Source organism: Oncorhynchus gorbuscha, linkage group LG18 (assembly GCF_021184085.1).
Source record: "Oncorhynchus gorbuscha isolate QuinsamMale2020 ecotype Even-year linkage group LG18, OgorEven_v1.0, whole genome shotgun sequence".
In the NCBI taxonomy this organism is placed as follows: Eukaryota; Metazoa; Chordata; class Actinopteri; order Salmoniformes; family Salmonidae; genus Oncorhynchus; species Oncorhynchus gorbuscha.
In genome coordinates this window covers 42,924,111-42,942,592 of record NC_060190.1, presented here as the reverse complement: position 1 = coordinate 42,942,592, position 18,482 = coordinate 42,924,111, and the positions used below count along the sequence as shown (strand labels likewise).

Below are 18,482 nucleotides of genomic sequence, written 5' to 3'. Positions count from 1 at the left end.
CTAACTTCACTTTGTCGGGCAAAGGGCTCCGGGCAGCCGAGCGGAAATGGAGGAAAACTCGCCTCCCTGCGGACCTGGCATCCTTTCACTCCCTCCTCTCTACATTTTCCTCCTCTGTCTCTGCTGCTAAAGCCACTTTCTACCACTCTAAATTCCAAGCATCTGCCTCTAACCCTAGGAAGCTCTTTGCCACCTTCTCCTCCCTCCTGAATCCTCCTCCCCCCCCTCCTCCCTCTCTGCAGATGACTTCGTCAACCATTTTGAAAAGAAGGTCGACGACATCCGATCCTCGTTTGCTAAGTCAAACGTCACCGCTGGTCTGCTCACACTGCCCTACCCTGTGCTCTGACCTCTTTCTCCCCTCTCTCTCCAGATGAAATCTCGCGTCTTGTGACGGCCGGCCGCCCAACAACCTGCCCGCTTGACCCTATCCCCTCCTCTCTTCTCCAGACCATTTCCGGAGACCTTCTCCCTTACCTCACCTCGCTCATCAACTCATCCCTGACCGCTGGCTACGTCCCTTCCGTCTTCAAGAGAGCGAGAGTTGCACCCCTTCTGAAAAAACCTACACTCGATCCCTCCGATGTCAACAACTACAGACCAGTATCCCTTCTTTCTTTTCTCTCCAAAACTCTTGAACGTGCCGTCCTTGGCCAGCTCTCCCGCTATCTCTCTCTGAATGACCTTCTTGATCCAAATCAGTCAGGTTTCAAGACTAGTCATTCAACTGAGACTGCTCTTCTCTGTATCACGGAGGCGCTCCGCACTGCTAAAGCTAACTCTCTCTCCTCTGCTCTCATCCTTCTAGACCTATCGGCTGCCTTCGATACTGTGAACCATCAGATCCTCCTCTCCACCCTCTCCGAGTTGGGCATCTCCGGCGCAGCCCACGCTTGGATTGCGTCCTACCTGACAGGTCGCTCCTACCAGGTGGCGTGGCGAGAATCTGTCTCCTCACCACGCGCTCTCACCACTGGTGTCCCTCAGGGCTCTGTTCTAGGCCCTCTCCTATTCTCGCTATACACCAAGTCACTTGGCTCTGTCATAACCTCACATGGTCTCTCCTATCATTGCTATGCAGACGACACACAATTAATCTTCTCCTTTCCCCCTTCTGATGACCAGGTGGCGAATCGCATCTCTGCATGTCTGGCAGACATATCAGTGTGGATGACGGATCACCACCTCAAGCTGAACCTCGGCAAGATGGAGCTGCTCTTCCTCCCGGGGAAGGACTGCCCGTTCCATGATCTCGCCATCACGGTTGACAACTCCATTGTGTCCTCCTCCCAGAGCGCTAAGAACCTTGGCGTGATCCTGGACAACATCCTGTCGTTCTCAACTAACATCAAGGCGGTGGCCCGTTCCTGTAGGTTCATGCTCTACAACATCCGCAGAGTACGACCCTGCCTCACACAGGAAGCGGCGCAGGTCCTAATCTAGGCACTTGTCATCTCCCGTCTGGATTACTGCAACTCGCTGTTGGCTGGGCTCCCTGCCTGTGCCATTAAACCCCTACAACTCACCCAGAACGCCGCAGCCCGTCTGGTGTTCAACCTTCCCAAGTTCTCTCACGTCACCCCGCTCCTCCGCTCTCTCCACTGGCTTCCAGTTGAAGCTCGCATCCGCTACAAGACCATGGTGCTTGCCTACGGAGCTGTGAGGGGAACGGCACCCCAGTACCTCCAGGCTCTGATCAGGCCCTACACCCAAACAAGGGCACTGCGTTCATCCACCTCTGGCCTGCTCGCCTCCCTACCACTGAGGAAGTACAGTTCCCGCTCAGCCCAGTCAAAACTGTTCGCTGCTCTGGCACCCCCAATGGTGGAACAAACTCCCTCACGACGCCAGGACAGCGGAGTCAATCCCCACCTTCCGGAGACACCTGAAACCCCACCTCTTTAAGGAACACCTAGGATAGGATAAGTAATCCTTCTCACCCCCCCCCCTTTAAGATTTAGATGCACTATTGTAAAGTGGTTGTTCCACTGGATGTCATAAGGTGAATGCACCAATTTGTAAGTCGCTCTGGATAAGAGCGTCTGCTAAATGACTTAAATGTAAATGTAAATGTAAAGACAACTTCAAAACTCAAAAGAACAAACAATGACTTCGGTTTCCTCACTCTCCCCACCCTGTCTGCGTTGCATCAAACGACGAGCATCACATACAGCGGAGATCTTTCCCCTCAACTGGTCAACTTTTATATTTACTGCTACCCAGTTATCCCTCCTTTCATTGGTGCCCTTTCCTTGAGAGTGAGTGAAACAATTAACTTTACTTGCCCCCATTTGTTTTACTCCGAGCACCTTCTCCCTCTGACCAACAGAAATACAAACAATTATCACCAGACCACTTCTGGTTACCCTCGCCGATTCCACATTACCCGACTCTTTTTTCACCCACCGTGAAACCACAAATGGATTAGCCAAAAGGCAAGAGTCCACTTTTTCCATAAACTTCACTCCTACTGCCACGGACTCATCTTTTTCCTGACTCTTGGTGCATACCTCTGTCTCTGATAACTTCACACCTACCACCTCCGATATTTCACCCTCATTCATGTCCATTTCTCCTCCTGTCTTCAGCTCCCTCTGCTTACACTTTCTAACATTCTTCTTTAACAAACCATCTCACTTTTTCCCACAATTTTTATCTGACTCAAGCTCACCCTCTTCTTCCCTCCCTCCCTCTCTTTTTCCCTCCATTTCCCAAGTATACGTCTCCTTATGATAGTACAACACTTCTCCTGACAACCATCTTGTTCTTGCTTTCTCTAGGGACTCCATTTCCGGTGAGCGGTCACCCTCTCACACCGTTCTCCTAAGCGTCAACGGCGTGTCCTGTCCCAATTCGCATTCACGAAAAACTGGATTCCTATTTCCTAAGAACTGTCTAGACGGATGTTCACAGTATTGGTTAGTCCTTAAAGGGACCAACACACACAATGATCAAAACCTGGTAGCTTGCTACATTGTATAACTACTGCCTACTCAGGCTGTCCACACTTGACACTTACATGCAACTTCTGCTATCAGAATACGAAGATTCAGCCTCTTCTCATAGACTAGACATAACATAGTAAACGTAAATCCGGGATACTCAAACTCAGTGGCGATTTTAGCATGTCGATCTCAGTGGCCGTCAGTGCCGTTTAAGATGAGAGAGGACGATTTTGAGCATGGCTTTATTTCTATTACAGAATATTGGAGGACTCTCATTCATATTCAATTTACCCAGTTCAATGTGACAGCGATAGGTTTAGGCTCTACATGATACTCAAATTTTCCCAATACCCATCATGAGGTTGCTACAACCTAGCCTATGAAAGTTTACAACTTTGTCACGCCCTGATCTGTTTCACCTGTCCATGTGCTTGTCTCCACCCCCTCCAGGTGTGGCCCATCTTCCCCACTTAACCTTTGGGTATTTATACCTGTGTTTTCTGTCTGTCTGTACCAGTTCAAGTCAACCAGTGGTTTGTTTCTGTGCCTGGAATACACCCCTGATCGAGTAAACACCGTTCACTCTCATAACAGCCACATTGTATTCTTTCTGTTCCCTTTGTTTGTGGACTTCAATGCACAACACAACTGCTGCATGCGAACAGGCAAAAAAACTTCCCACACACAGCCTACATCATTGTCACCATATTAGCTAAATAAAAGTCACTGCAACAATCATGCAGTAAAGGTAGTGTACACTCAGTAAGTGGTTACACCGGTGGGCTCCGGTGACAATAAAGTAATACAACTAAAAGCTTACCTTGACTTGGAAGAGTTGTGTTGGTAAGTCATAGCCAGCTAGATAACATAGCATCCCTCTGAGCAGGGTGTTTCAGTAGGCTACTAGCTGTATTTGCTAGCTAAGTAAGTGAAACTGGAAAACAATTACTCTCTAGCTCTATTTCTTTCTTGCTTCTTCATTTTGGAAGAAATTCATTTGTTCAAAACTGTTCAAATATTGTCTTTCTCTTTGAGTCAACTACTCATCACATTTTATACACTGTAGTGCTAGCTAGCTGTAGCTTGTGCTTTCAGTACTAGATTATTTCTCTTATCCCTCGATTGGGTGGACTACATGTCAGTTCATGCTGCAAGAGCTCTGATAGGCTGGAGGACATCCTCCGGAAGTTTATTTTAATTTTTAATTTAACCTTTATTTAACGAGGCAAGTCAGTAAAGACCAAATTATTATTTACAATGACGCCCTACCCCGGCAAAACCCTAACGACACTGGGCCAATTGTGCGCTACCCTAATTACTGTGTACGTCTATGGAGCCTCCTAGGTTTGTGTTGATGTCAATGTACCCAGAGGAGGACGGAAGATAGCTGTCCTCCGGCTATACCATGGTGTTACCCTACAGAGTACTGTTGATGCTAATCAGTTATTTGGTGACGTGATTATATTTAGTATAGTTTTATCTAAATATAATAACTTTTTATGTTTTACAATATGCATTTTTATGAAATTCACTACGTAGGATGGTACTCCCCCTTTCCTCCTCTGAGGTGTCTTGGAAGGACAAACTAAACTATTTTTTTAAAGATGCATGCCAGCAATGCCACTATATAACACAACAATAAACAATAGATTAATTGCACTATAACGGTGGCGTCAAAACAAAAAACAACCAACTTGGACACGTATCCAAGTTGTGGCTGAACAACAACATAATAACATACAGCTGGCGGGTTATGCACTCTATCCGCAGGATAGAAAGCAGCCTCTGGTAAGACACGGGGTGACGGCCTATGTATATTTGTAAACAACAACTAGTGCACAATATATTAAATCAAATCAAATGTTGTTAGTCACATGCGCCGAATAAAAGAGTGAAATGCTTACTTACGAGCCCTTAACCAACAATGCAGTTTAAAAAAAATATGAGTAAAGAATAAGAAATAAAAGTAACAAGTAATTAAAGAGCAGCAGTAAAATAACAATAGCGAGACTATATACAGGGGGGTACCAGTACAAAGTCAATGTGCGGGCTCACCGGTTAGTTGAGGTAATATGTACATGTAGGTAGAGTTAGTAAGGTGACTATGCATAGATGATAACAACAGAGAGTAGCAGCGGTGTAAAAGAGGGGAGGGGGCAATGCAAATAGTCTGGGTAGCCATTTGACTAGATGTTCAGGAGTCTTATGGCTTTGGGTAGAAGCTGTTACTGCTGCTCTTTAATTATTTGTTACTTTTATCTCTTACTTTTTTAAGGTATTTTCTTAAAACTGCATTGTTGGTTAAGGGCTTGTAAGTAAGCATTTCACTAAGGTCTACTACACCTGTTGTATTCGGTGCATGTGACAAATAACATTTTATTTTATTTACAGCATGGCCAATGGATTCAAACTTTTCAAGCCCATGCAGTTGCGAGTCAATGTTTACAGTGCATTCGGAAAGTATTCAGACCCCTTGACTTTTTCCACATTTTATTACGTTACAGCCTTATTCTAAAATGGATTAAATTGTTATTTCCCCTCATCAATCTACACACCATACCCCATAATGACGAAGCAAAAACAGGTTTGTTGAAATGTTTGCAAATTTATACAAAATAAATAAACTGAAATATAACATTTACATAAGACTTCAGACCCTTTTCTCAGTACTTTGTTGAAGCCTCTTTGGCAGCAATTACAGCCTCAAGTCTTCTTGGCTATAACGCTACAAGCTTGGCACAACTGTATTTGGGGAGTTTCTCCCATTCATCTCTGCAGATCCACTCAAGCTCTGTCAGGTTGGATCAGGAGCATCGCTGCACAACTATTTTCAGGTCTCTCCAGAGATGTTTGATCGAGTTCAAGTCCGGGCTCTGGTTGGGCCACTCATGGACATTCAGAGACTTGTTCTGAAACCACTCCTGCATTGTCTTGGCTGTGTGCTTAGGGACGTTGTCCTGTTGGAAGGTGAACCTTCGCCCCAGTCTGAGGTCCTGAGCACTCTGGAGCAGGTTTTCATCAAGGATCTCTCTGTATTTTGCGCCGTTCATCTTTCCCTTGATCCTGACTAGTCTCCCAGTCCCTGTCGCTGAAAAACATCCCCACAACATGATGCTGCCACCACCATGCTTCACCGTAGGAATGGTGCCAGGTTTCCTCCAGACGTAACGTTTGGCATTCTGGCCAAATAGTTCAATCTTGGTTTCATCAGACCAGAGAATCTTGTTTCTCATGGTATAAGAGTCTTTAGGTGCCTTTTGGCAAACTCCAAGCGGGCTGTCATGTGCCTTTTACTGAGAAGTGTCTTCTGTCTAGCCACTCTACCATGAAGAACTGATTGGTGGAATTCTGCAGAGATGGTTGTCCTTATGGAAGGTTCCCCCATCTCCACAGAGGAATGCTGGAGCTCTGTCAGAGTGACCATTGGGTTCTTGGTCACCTCCCTGACCAAGGTCCTTCTTCACCGATTGCTCAGTTTGGCCAGGCGGCCAGCTCTAGCAAGAGTCTTGGTCGTTTCAATCTTCTTCCATTTAAGAATGATGGAGGCCACTGTGTTCTTGGGGACCTCGACACAATCCTGTCACGGAGCACTACGGACAATTCCTTTGACATCATGGCTTGGTTTTTGCTCTGACATGCGCTGTCAACTGTGGGACTCTATATAGACAGGTATGTGCCTTTCCAAATCATGTCCAATCAATTGAACTTACCACAATTGGATAAAGTCGTAGAAACATCTCAACGATGATCAATGGAAACATTGATATATCTGAGCTCAATTTCGAGTCTCATAGCATGTGATCTGAATACTTATGTAAATAAGGTATTTCTGTTTTTTATTTTTAATACATTTGCAAAAATTCTAAAAACCTGTTTTTGCTTTGTCATCATGGGGTATTCTGTGTAGATTGATGAGGATTTGCATTTATTTAATCAATTTTAGAATAAGGCTGCAACGTAACAAAATGTGGAAAAAGTCAAGTGGTCTGAATACTTTCCGAATCAACTGTATCCTTTTGAGCTTGGAAAAGAGGCCATTTCAGACCGATGCTTTATATCCTTAAACTCAGACTTGGACCACACACCCTCTCTACCAAATAGCAGACAGGCAAAGCAAAATAGTGATTGCTTTGCAACGCTTGCAGTTAGCCACTGATTACTTCCAAACCACTCATTGTTGAATATGCGATTTTTGACTTGTTGTGTAATGTTTATTTCCAATGGCCGATGAGCACCGATACCTTTTATCTATAATTTATTTTCATATGACAAGGCTTGAAAAGGATTTGCCAGTAGATTGTTGACGTGGTACATGACGATGACTGCTTGTCTAGCTTGCTAGCTAAGATTTTGAAAGTTACATGATCAGTCCAATCAAAGCTACGTTAGATATAATGTGATTTGACGTCATTTTATCTGTGGCCAATGACGTTGAGACTTATTGGCTGGACACTTCTAATGTAAATCTATGGCAGTACCCAAGAGGACTTGAACTGTCTAGCTCTCACTGTAGATTCTGCAGTGATCTAGTGTTCCCATGAGTGACAGAACACTGAACCAATCACGGCGCAACTAAAGATGATTACCAACGCCTACGCTCGGTATATTCCACTGGCTGCCCCTCTAACCACAGAAAGCACAGAGCTAGGCTGAAACACCTGCATTTTGGAGCTGCCTTACTCAAGAAAGAGACTATGTTTGTATGCGGCATTAGTAAGCCATTTTTTAAAATATTGGGTGCAAACTGGTATGTGACATGAATGAATGCCAAAATAACACGCAAAACAGGCAGTACCAGTATATACAGTATATACAGTACCAGTCAAATGCTTGGACACACCTACTCATTCAAGGGTTTTTCTTTATTTGACTATTTTCCACATTGTATAATAATAGTGAAGAGATCAAAATGATAAAATATCACATATGGAATCATGTAGTAACCAAAAAAAGTGTTAAACAAACCAAAATATATTTTATATTTTACATTCTTCAAAGTAGCCACCCTTTGCCTTGATGACAGATTTGCACACTCTTGGCATGAATTATTTTCCAACAGTTTTTAAGGAGTTCCCACATATGCTGAGCACTTGTTGGCTGCTTTTCCTTCACTGTGTGATCCAACTCATCCCAAACCATCTCAATTGGGTTGAGGTTCGGGTGATTGTGGAGGCCAGGTCATCTGATGCAGCACTCCATCACTCTCCTTAGTCACATAGCCCTTACACGGAGGTGTATTGGTTCATTGTCCTGTTGAAAAACAAATGATAATCCTACTAAGGCGGATCGCTGCAGACGGCTGTGGTAGCCATGCTGGTTAAGTGTGCCTTGAACTCGAAATAAATCACTGACAGTGTCAGAGCAAAGCACCCCACACCATCACACCTCCTCCTCCGTGCTTAACGGTGGGAGATCATCCGTTCCCCTACTCTGCGTCTCACGAAGACACGGCAGTTGGAACCAAAAATGTCAAATTTGGACTCGAGTAATACTTGAGTAAAAGTAAAGATACCGTAATAAAAAATGACTCCAGTAAAAGTATAAGTCACCCAGTAAACTACTGCTTGAGTAAAAGTCTAAAAGTATTTGGTTTTAACTATACTTAAGTATCAAAAGTATTTTAAAAAATATACTTAAGTAGCAATTTCTTATATATGAAATTATTTGGCACCATTTTTAGTTTTTTTTATTTTAATTTACGGATAGCCAGGGGCACACTCCGACACTCAGACATAATTTACAAACAAAGCTTTATGTTTAGTGAGTCCGCCAGATCAGAGCCAGTAAGGATGACCAGGGATGTTCTTTTGATAAGTGTGTGAATTGGACCATTTTCCTGTCCTGCTATGCATTCAAAATATTCCATTCACTCTAAACATGCTAAATTCTCAGAGTATATCGTTGGTAACCTTTGAACCATATATGGTAGAGACATGGGGTTTGGACTGTTGTTTTTCTGTTGGAATGTTCTATTGTATAAACCTTGAATGAATTAATAATTTTATGGGTGAATACATTCCTACATTTGTTCATAGCAAAAACAGAACCAATAAACCCCTTCGTCTTAAATAACATTTTTAATGCTGTTTTATTCATGACCAAGTCTATATATATTTTTTTTAAATCTCTCTTAGTTTATGAAAAGCAGCAAACCAGTTAGTCACTGTAGCTGGCCATAGGGGAGTAGCCCTAATGTGGCCAGTTTCTACATATCGAGCAATAACTGGCCATATACCGGATTATCAATAGCCTACATTATCATTATCATCAACATACCTGTCAAAAACCAGGTGTAGCCTAATTGAAATGTTGTGATCACCACTTGTCCCAGCTAAACATTTTCTTCCTGTAAAATCATATGGACAGTAAGATTTGTTTGTGTAAAATAGCTCTACATAATACTGTACTGTACAGCTGTTGATTTCTTCCAATAATCACATTCAAGTTCAGCGTGACCACCGCCGATGCAGCGCTCGTGAATCGTAGCCTTCACTGCTGTTAAACGGTAGGTCATGCACTTTAGTGTCATCAGTGGCTGCTAAGGTATAATACAGCATGTTCTTGTTTTGCAGAAAATAATGTATATTGTCAACATGTGAGATTAGATTTTTCAAATAATTTGCATAAACATAATATCATATTACATATGTCAAGCCTTAAAAGTGACAACAACCAGGTGCACCTGTTTAGAGTATGTAATGAATGGAACAGTGACTATTTCCGTCTCTAGTTGTATTTTGGTCTCAGTTGCCCTGTTTAAAAGATAAGTACATTAAGAGATTTCCATTGGGACCAATGACCAGCCTCTGCATTACTCACCGGAAGTTGCTTGGCTGCATTTTGTCCCACAAGGTGCCAGTCTCCATGTTGATTAACTAGTAACTGATCTATATTTTCTATTTTAAAATAGTACACTTCACACAAAAGAGCACTGGAAATCAGATTTCTTAGTTATTATGAAGTAATACTGCGTAATAAATCAAATTAACTAATTTCTGCTGTATAATAGTTGTTGATTGACATGTTTCACTTATGCAAATACACATTCATTGCAATTGTCAACCGTATCTCCATTTTATACAGGATTTTGTAGTAGTATGAGAGTATACAATACAAATGAATAAAGATAAACTCCATAGCTCTGTCCCAGATTATTTTATTAGCATTTTCTTTTTCTTTTTTATTCTCTATTTCTGTCAGAAACACATATTCTCATATAATCGCATAGCACATTTCCCTTCTATTTTGAGGTGAGTGGAATGTGAGCAGAGTGTGTGGTGCTGCTACTGTGGCCTTTGATTGTTCTGTATGTGTCTATAATCAATCCCATTGGTGGTCCCTCTCTGGCAGAATATTTTACATTGAGAGTTTCATGACACTATACAAAGACCCTCTCCTTTTAAAATTGTACTGATTGTTGTCCACTGTCTCTCAAAGCTACATCAAATCATGTCCTTCGACTGGAGAGAGTACCATGTCGGAGATGTTTTTTTTTTTGTGGAGGGATCACAAAAAAAACTTTTGCTTTGTTTTTGCCACTTTCCATTTACCCATTTTATTGAATGATAAGTTCAGCTACAAAAAAAAGTATATAATTTAACTGTAAATCAAGGCCTCAAGTGGTGTATCGATAAAAAGGTTCAATTTGCCTATCGTGGAGAAATAGGACTATCGTGTCTGGGTATGATCATGTATGGTTGTCTTTGTTTTGTATTTTATCTTCAATGAGGAATGATCGGTTATTGAAACTAGAACCACGATCACATCCTGTGACTAAGTTTGCTATCTAAATGAGATTTCGTCAACTTTTAACATTGCACAAATATATACTACAGGCTCTCTGCTCTACAGAAAAATGTGATCTTAAAGGGTGAAATGTGAACAGCAATTATGGAGTATGTAGCTTTTAACTATTTATTTTTTGTTCTTTTGTGTTGTATTGCTACATCTGAATCTGGAACAGGTGATTGGTACCTAACTATTCTAGTCATCGTGGTCATCCCTGCCATGATCCCCGACATTAGTATCATGTTTGCCATCCCTCTCACTCCTCTCCTTCTCCTTCTTTGATTCCTTCACCACCTGGAGGAAGAGAAGAAGAGAAACAAACCTCAGTCAAATTCCACCACTTCCTGCAAATGCTTTCTCGTGAAACTACACTGTATACTGAATATCAAGGTGGAGATAGAAAGTATGGAACACATTTTCTTGATACCAGGAAATATTTGGAATGTTTACCTCTCCATCACGAGTCTCCACTGTCTTAATCACCACAGGCTTCCTGCTAGGGGTGTCTGGGGTATGGTCATAGCCTATGAGGGGAGAAGCCCATTTTAGATACTGTGCATGATCATTTATATACATCTAATATATTATGGATATGTTAAATATAAAGATAATACTGGCAAGTATATAGGTATTTGCATGGAGAGGGAAATACATTGAGAGATAAAGACTAGTATTATTGGTAATGTGATGGAACTCACCCCTATCACCACTACGGCCATACTGGGAGGGATGCATGGGAACAGTAATCCTAAAGAGAAATGAAGCAATAGGTTAGCTCAGGAATGTGTTCATAATCAGATGCGAGTAAGGATGTCCTAACCCTTATCCTCCTCACCTGCTCTCCTCTCCCTCCAGCAGCTTGCGGTAAGTGGCGATTTCTATGTCCAGGGCCATCTTGACGTTGAGCAGGTCCTGGTACTCCCTCAGGTGTCGGGCCATCTCGTCCTTCAGGTGGTGGATCTCGTCCTCGTGGCGGACCACGTTGTCCTGGTAGTTATTGGCCTCCACACCAAACTGGTCCTCCATCTCACGCATCTGCCTTAGTAGAGCCTCGTTCTGAAAAATACACACATACATACAGTGAGGGCAGGAGGAAATGGGGGGTTTTATTAATAGATTATCTTGCATCTTCAGGATGCCCAGCCCATATGGGCTTATAAAACACTGTATTCCATCACTGGGGGAAGATTGGGGAAGGAAATTATAAGGGATTTTGCTCACTCGCATCCTCCTCTACTTACATGCCTGACGCACTTGGGTGATTCATGGCTGGCAGTCATTTTGGGTTAAGCCTGAGATCATTGTACTGTTGTTGCTCACTCAGCCAGTGTAAATTGGGGTTGATTACAGACAAATAGGCAAGTTCTGTGAGGCCTCACCGTGCTCTTCAGTGCATCAATCTCACAGCTGAGGGACTGCATCTGCCTCCTGTGCTCGTTTTGCTCTTGCTTGGACTGCCTCATAGCATCAGTGTTACGCTTGGCAGAGTCTGTCAGGTCAGCAAACTGCAGGAGCATAGAACAAAACACAAATAAGAACAGGTGTTACTCTCTGTGTGTGTGTGTGTGCATGTGTGCGTGTGTGCGTGTGCGTGTGCGTGTGCGTGTGCGTGTGTGTGTGTGTGATTAGGTCGTGTGTGTGTGTGTCCATTGTTCTCCTCTCACCTTGGACTTGTACCACTCCTCAGACTCATACATGTTCTTGGAGGCGATGTTCTCGTACTGGGCCCTGATGTCCTTGAGGGCAGCGGTCAGGTCAGGCCTGGCAGTCTGGTCCACCTCCATCTTCATTTGCTGGGTCTGGAAACTCACTTGCACCTCCTGGATCTCCTGAGAAGACAAGAGCAAGTGAGAGGTCAATTGGAAAAAAAGGCCTCTAAATAGCAGGTTGAATCCAAAAAGGTATGATTATGCATGGATCATCATGAAGACCATGATTTGTGGTCGACCATTTCAGCAGCTGCATCTACCTCATCATGTAGCTTCTTGAGGAACTCAATCTCATCCATCAGAGACTCGATCTTCCTCTCCAGCTCCAGGCGAGACAGAGTGGCATCATCCACATCCTGGTTCCAGATCAAACTGTTATTAGTAAGTATTTCATCAAACCCCAAACAGGTTAAACAAATATCTTTGGCTTGATCAGATAACTCTAACAGTGAGTGGGATGCAGTATTATATCAACAATGCAATGCCATCAATATTGTGTTTTGTCATACGTATCTTAGTTTGTATTCATTAGCGCATACTGTTAAAACCGTACATTTAAAAAAAATGAAAACAAGCATTTCTTATTAGAGTAGTTCAGATTAGTCCCTCGCCATTTCGGTCTGTTTGTTTCCATTTGGCTCCTACAGATGTAGGATCTTAAATTGACCACCCTGTTGCAGGGGAACTTGCCTGCAATGCAGGACATTTAAAACTTGTAGTGTATTTTAGATTTAAAAGGCTTCTGAAGTTTGCAATTTCCACTTTGAAATTTTAGACTTGAAAAATGCATGGACCCCTACAAAAATGTCCATTAATTAGAATTCACATAATAATTCATATTTCCTGTTTCCGCAGGATTATTTTTCTGCTGTAGCAAGCTGGCTCAAATTAAGATCCTACATCTGTAGTGAAAACCCATGATTGCACGATTCTCAGAGTTGTAATGTAATCATAATAATCAGCTCTATCTCAGCCAAACAGAAGATGTCACTGTTATGCAGGGCTATGAGGTAAGGGAAGCTTTGGGTTGGGCTCTGATATCACAACCGGCGAGCCAAATGTGATTATCCAGGCTGAGAATTTCAATCAGACTTTTACTGTCAACTATTGACTCGCTGCCCAATATATTGATTTGGTGTACATTGTGATGGTTTGAGTCTAGGGTGTGTTAACCTTGCGGAAGACAAGCAGGTTGCTCTCAGCCTCAGATCTCTTCTGATTCTCCTCATCCAGTCTATAAGAAGAAAATACATACGAGGAGAAAATATTTATTACAATCATTTACATTTACATTTACATTTAAGTCGTTTAGCAGACGCTCTTATCCAGAGCGACTTACAAATTGGTGCATTCACCTTATGACATCCAGTGGAACAGTCACTTTACAATAGTGCATCTAAATCTTAAAGGGGGGTGAGAGGGATTACTTATCCTATCCTAGGTATTCCTTAAAGAGGTGGGGTTTCAGGTGTCTCCGGAAGGTGGTGATTGACTCCGCTGTCCATGCATAGGCCTATGGAAATTCCTGTTGTAGATTCATATTATCTATTTATGGAACCTCAGACCTCCATCTTAGAATACATCAATTCATGGAAATTCCCTATGTAACTCTTTATGGCACTTTAGAACTAATTTGATATCGTTCACAATACTTGGGTTATAGTCTAGGTTTCGTCCAGCTCTGGATAAAGGAAGCTGAAGCCTTGGGACAGGATGAAACACAGTGCTAATTGCATAAGGGCTATCTGAGGGTTTGTCCCAAATTGTAAGCTATTCCCTACATAGGTCTCTGGTCAAAAGGTGTGCACTTTATAGGGAATAGGGTGCCATTTGGGATGCAGATCTAGTATGTCTGGCTGGGTGTCATAGGTCTCCTCCTCAGAAAGAAGCATCAGCTGGCAAAAAGCCTCTGGATCAATTTGGTAATTCACTGTCCTGTAAAAGGATTTGGGAGCGTATCCAATGGGGTCAGCAGCTGCTACATCAAACAAATTTGGCTAATTACCACTTCTTGGAGGTCATCTGGACACACCCTGTCTTAAACCTGACAGCTCTGGGCATTCTGCCACCAAAGTCTATACTACGTAAGCCTAATAGTATACTGACTGGTCTGACTAAGCCTTCCCTTTCCTAAATGTCAAATATACTTAACGTTTTATAAGCAGATTTAAAGCGTAAAAATATAAAGCCTGGTTGAATAGATATTCGAATAGGTTAAAAGAGTTTGATAAATCTTTTGGTTTTGTATTAGTCATCATAGGACAGGGTCATAGAACACGGAGTGTCTCTTCCACTGTTGTGATGAGTCATCAAAAATGATATCATAAGTCCAATGATATCATTCAGTTCACACCATATCCACTCTGTATCTAACATGGAATCACAGCAGGCTCGCTGGGGATTGGCTGTCCCTGTGGTCAGTCACTTGATTGCTTGACGTGTGCGTGTGTGTGGGGGAGGGTTACTGCATGTGTGGGGCTTGCTGCCTCACCTCATCTTTAATTCATGCCATGTCACAGGGGTCCTTTTTCCCTAATGGGGTCCCAGGCACCGTCCCATCATCACAGGGGGACACTGAACATCCCCTAATGGAGCCACTCTCATTGAGTCACATTGATTTTTCCAGATGCTATTTTTCTCCCCACCTACACCTCATTCCCCTCCCTCTTCTGTCATCTCTCTACCCCTCGCTGGGGCAGGGAAGGGACATGGGGAGTGTTTGTGCGTTTACATGTAGTTAGTGGGTGTCTACAGAAATTGTAACTCAAATGGGGAAAAATACTGTTTCCCATAACTGGTTGTCTGGCTCTTCTCAAGTTTGAGTTTGAAAGAAAAATATTGTGGTTCGGTTTGAAAGGGCTGATGGAACTGCAGTGTCATTTAAAATGAAATGTGTTATTGCCTATATTTACATTCCATGGATGCAGGAAGTTTAATCTTCCGTTTAATGGCATTTGTTTGATTTAATAATCTGCCTCAACAGTTGCTGAAATGTCCATTGACAGTTTGTAAATACTATATAAATGGTCAAGTAGTAATGTTCTAATACTGTAGTGCCTTATTTTCCTTGGTGTCCCATTCATTGCTTGGTTATGATATGCTGAAGCATTTCATCTTTTTTTATGTTGGATACTTCCTGCCCAATGCCATGACATTTAGCGTGTTTGCACACACACACACACACACACACACACACACACACACACACACACACACACACACACACACACACACACACACACACACACACACACACACACACACACACACACACACACACACACACACACACACACACACACACACACACACACACTGCAGTAAAGCACAGAGTGCGGTAGTATGCTGCGGTGCTTTTGTGTTCATCCTTCCAAAGTGCCACACCCCAGCCAGCCCACCACTGCTGGTATGGAGTTTTTGGTTGGAGCCCAAAGACCCCTGGTCCTGTATCAGTGTTTAAAATACAGCCTATAAATATTGTGGTGTAAGGGTCTGTTTAAAGATTAGTGGGGGTGATGGGAGGGTGGTGGTGGTGTGAAAGTCACAGACTGTACACAGACACACACCCTGTCTTCTCACTGCCCAGAATGTATCTATCAACATCAGAGTATAAAAAACTGCTAGTCTGCCAACTTCCTGAAATACACTCTCAATCGTTACACCCCCCTTTTCAAATACCACTACCTCCCAAAATCTCTCTGCATCCCTCATGAACTTCCCAAACAACCGCCCCTCCCCCCTACTTCTTGCTCCTAAAATCTTTCTACAGTACGTCACCCATGCACCCATGCACTACCCAAGCATCCTTACAATCCTCCCTTACCTTAACCCTCACTCTCCAAACATCCTTCACACCCCACCCCTCCCTCCCACTCTCTCATCCATGTCACCCACCTCTGTTTGATAAGGTTCATGTCTTCTGCCAGGTTGTCCCTCTCCACCTGGTACTGGTCCCTCTCCTTTCCCACGTGGTCCAGCTGGCGCCTCAGCTCCCTCAGCTCCTCCTGGAAGAGCTCGGTGGCCCGGTTGGGCTGTCCCTCCTGCTGCTGACCCTTGAACTGGCTCAGCTCCTGCTGCAACCCGCTGTTCTGCTGCTCCAGGTAGTGCACCTTGTCGATGAAGCTGGCGAAGCGGTCGTTGAGGTCCTGCAGCTCCACCTTCTCGTTGCTGCGGGTGGCCAGGAACTCGGCGTTGACCACGTCGGCCAGCTGGAAGTCCACCTTTTCGTAGGTGAGACGGGGTGGCTGGGTGCTGGAGCGCTGGCGCTGCTGGTGGTGGTAGTTGGAGGAGCGAGTGGGCACCACGGGTGATATAGAGCGCATGTAGTGCCCGCTGGATATTGGCATGCGGGAGTATGAAGGCGAATAGGAGGACATCGAGATGGGGTTCGGGCCCCCGAATGTGCGACGGTAGGAGGTGGAGGCGCGTCCTGAAGGGTGGTTCATTGAAGGGTGGCTCATGGTTGATATTTGGTGGCCTGTAATTTTGCTAACTATTTCAAACTATCTATCTCTCCTTACTGTCTCTGTCTGGTGGAGCCGAAGGTGCCTGGGAGCAGGGAGTGAAGCAACAGGATGTCTGACTGAGGAGTGCTGTGGCTTTTATATACACGAGCTGGACATCCCATCTGCCTCACCCCCATCCCCCGCTGCCTCCCTGCAAACACCCCCTCCTCAGCCACACCCTACTTCCCTCCCTCCTAGTCTCCAGAGCCCCTGCCTCCTTCCTCTATCCATCACTCCTCAACATACATGAGTCTTAGGCCACTCCCTGGCCCACAGTAGCAGGCCCTCTTCCCCCTTTGTTATCTCTCTCTCTCTCTCTTCCATCTGCCCCTCCCTTTTGTCCATAGCAGGAGGCCAAACGGTTTCCCACGTTAATGCCTTCATCTCTAAAGATGTCCCCATCGCCAAGCCCACCTCCCCCTCCTCACCTTGACAGCTGATCTATCCTTTGTAGGATGCTGTGTCTGCTCTCTGCTTTTTATTTCTTCAAATCATCTCCTCCTCTTGCTTTGTCCCACTCCTTGTCACTCTATCGTCTGTCTTCTCTTTCACTGTTAATATCCTTCATTTATCTGTAATGGTACAGTAGATGTACATAAGTGACATCATCAGCATCAATTATGTAAGACATTGGAAAGTTGTTCAACAAAGTACTTTTTGCAAATAAATACAGAAACAGACATTTGTTTTATTAATCAGGATTTTATATCACAACGCTCATTTGGTTAAGATTGCAGAGCTGAATTCATTTCCTCTTTCTCTCTCTTTCCTTTATTTCCACGGTAATGGAATACTTTATTGATATTCTGGCAGGCAAGGGCTATGACTGTGCAATTTAATCCTGCATGACCGACTGGTTTAGAGTGATCTCTGTTTGAATCCTGCTCAGCATCAGATCAACACTTTGTTGTTCTTATATTTAAGATCTGGCATATATATATATATCTGGTCATGTCCTCTGAGCTCAGACACAATGACAATGTAAATGTAGTATTTTCATCTTTTTGTGGGTATTGTAGTGAGGTGCGTACTGGCGGAAGAGAAGTCAGGCGCAGGAGAGCGAAAACGGATTTACAACGGTTTCGTTTAATATCCATAAACCACCGTCAACAGAACAATACAATAAATGGGTCAAACAAAACCCGGTGAATACCAGCATACCGTTGCACAAGCACTACAAGAAAACAATTACCCACAAGGACATGGGGGGGAACAGAGGGTTAAATACACAACATGTAATTGATGGAATAGGAACCAGGTGTGACAAGACAAAACCAATGGAAAATGAAAAGTGGATCAGCGATGACTAGAAGGTCGGTGAATTCGACCTCCGAACGCCGCCCGAACAAGGAGAGGGACCAACTTTGGCGGAAGTCGTGACAGGTGTTTTTCAAACTGAGACAAAGGGTTTTTAGAAAAAATTTATATTGGTTGACCAGTCTAACTTTTATTGTAACAAAATTAATTAAATACATAACGCTTACTTTGCAGTACATGGGTAGGCTCTGGACTGAGTAAGCCTTGAGAATCTGAGG

General features: G+C 43.5%; 1 protein-coding gene across 1 annotated transcript; it reads right to left on the bottom strand.

Moving 5' to 3' along the window:
- Positions 1–10,084: 10,084 nt before the first annotated feature.
- Positions 10,085–17,017, bottom strand: LOC124003309 (plasticin-like). Its single transcript, XM_046311456.1, has 9 exons — positions 16,337–17,017; positions 13,616–13,676; positions 12,703–12,798; positions 12,398–12,562; positions 12,113–12,238; positions 11,569–11,789; positions 11,432–11,481; positions 11,184–11,257; positions 10,085–11,027 (listed from the first exon to the last, which is right to left on the bottom strand). The coding sequence occupies exons 1-9, from the start codon at positions 16,900–16,902 to the stop codon at positions 10,929–10,931; spliced, it is 1,458 nt and encodes a 485-aa protein (XP_046167412.1). The 5' UTR covers positions 16,903–17,017; the 3' UTR covers positions 10,085–10,928.
- Positions 17,018–18,482: the final 1,465 nt, after the last annotated feature.

What these genes read in the sequence shown, in the direction of transcription:
- LOC124003309 (XM_046311456.1), bottom strand. Translation starts at nt 16,902, where the DNA reads ATGAGCCACCCTTCAATGAACCACCCTTCAGGACGCGCCTCCACCTCC. An exon ending in TGGCCGTAGTGGTGATAGGG is followed by an intron (nt 11,258 to 11,431) that starts GTGAGTTCCATC and finishes CTCCCCTCATAG; the next exon opens with GCTATGACCATACCCCAGAC. An exon ending in TGGAGACTCGTGATGGAGAG is followed by an intron (nt 11,028 to 11,183) that starts GTAAACATTCCA and finishes CTCTTCCTCCAG; the next exon opens with GTGGTGAAGGAATCAAAGAA.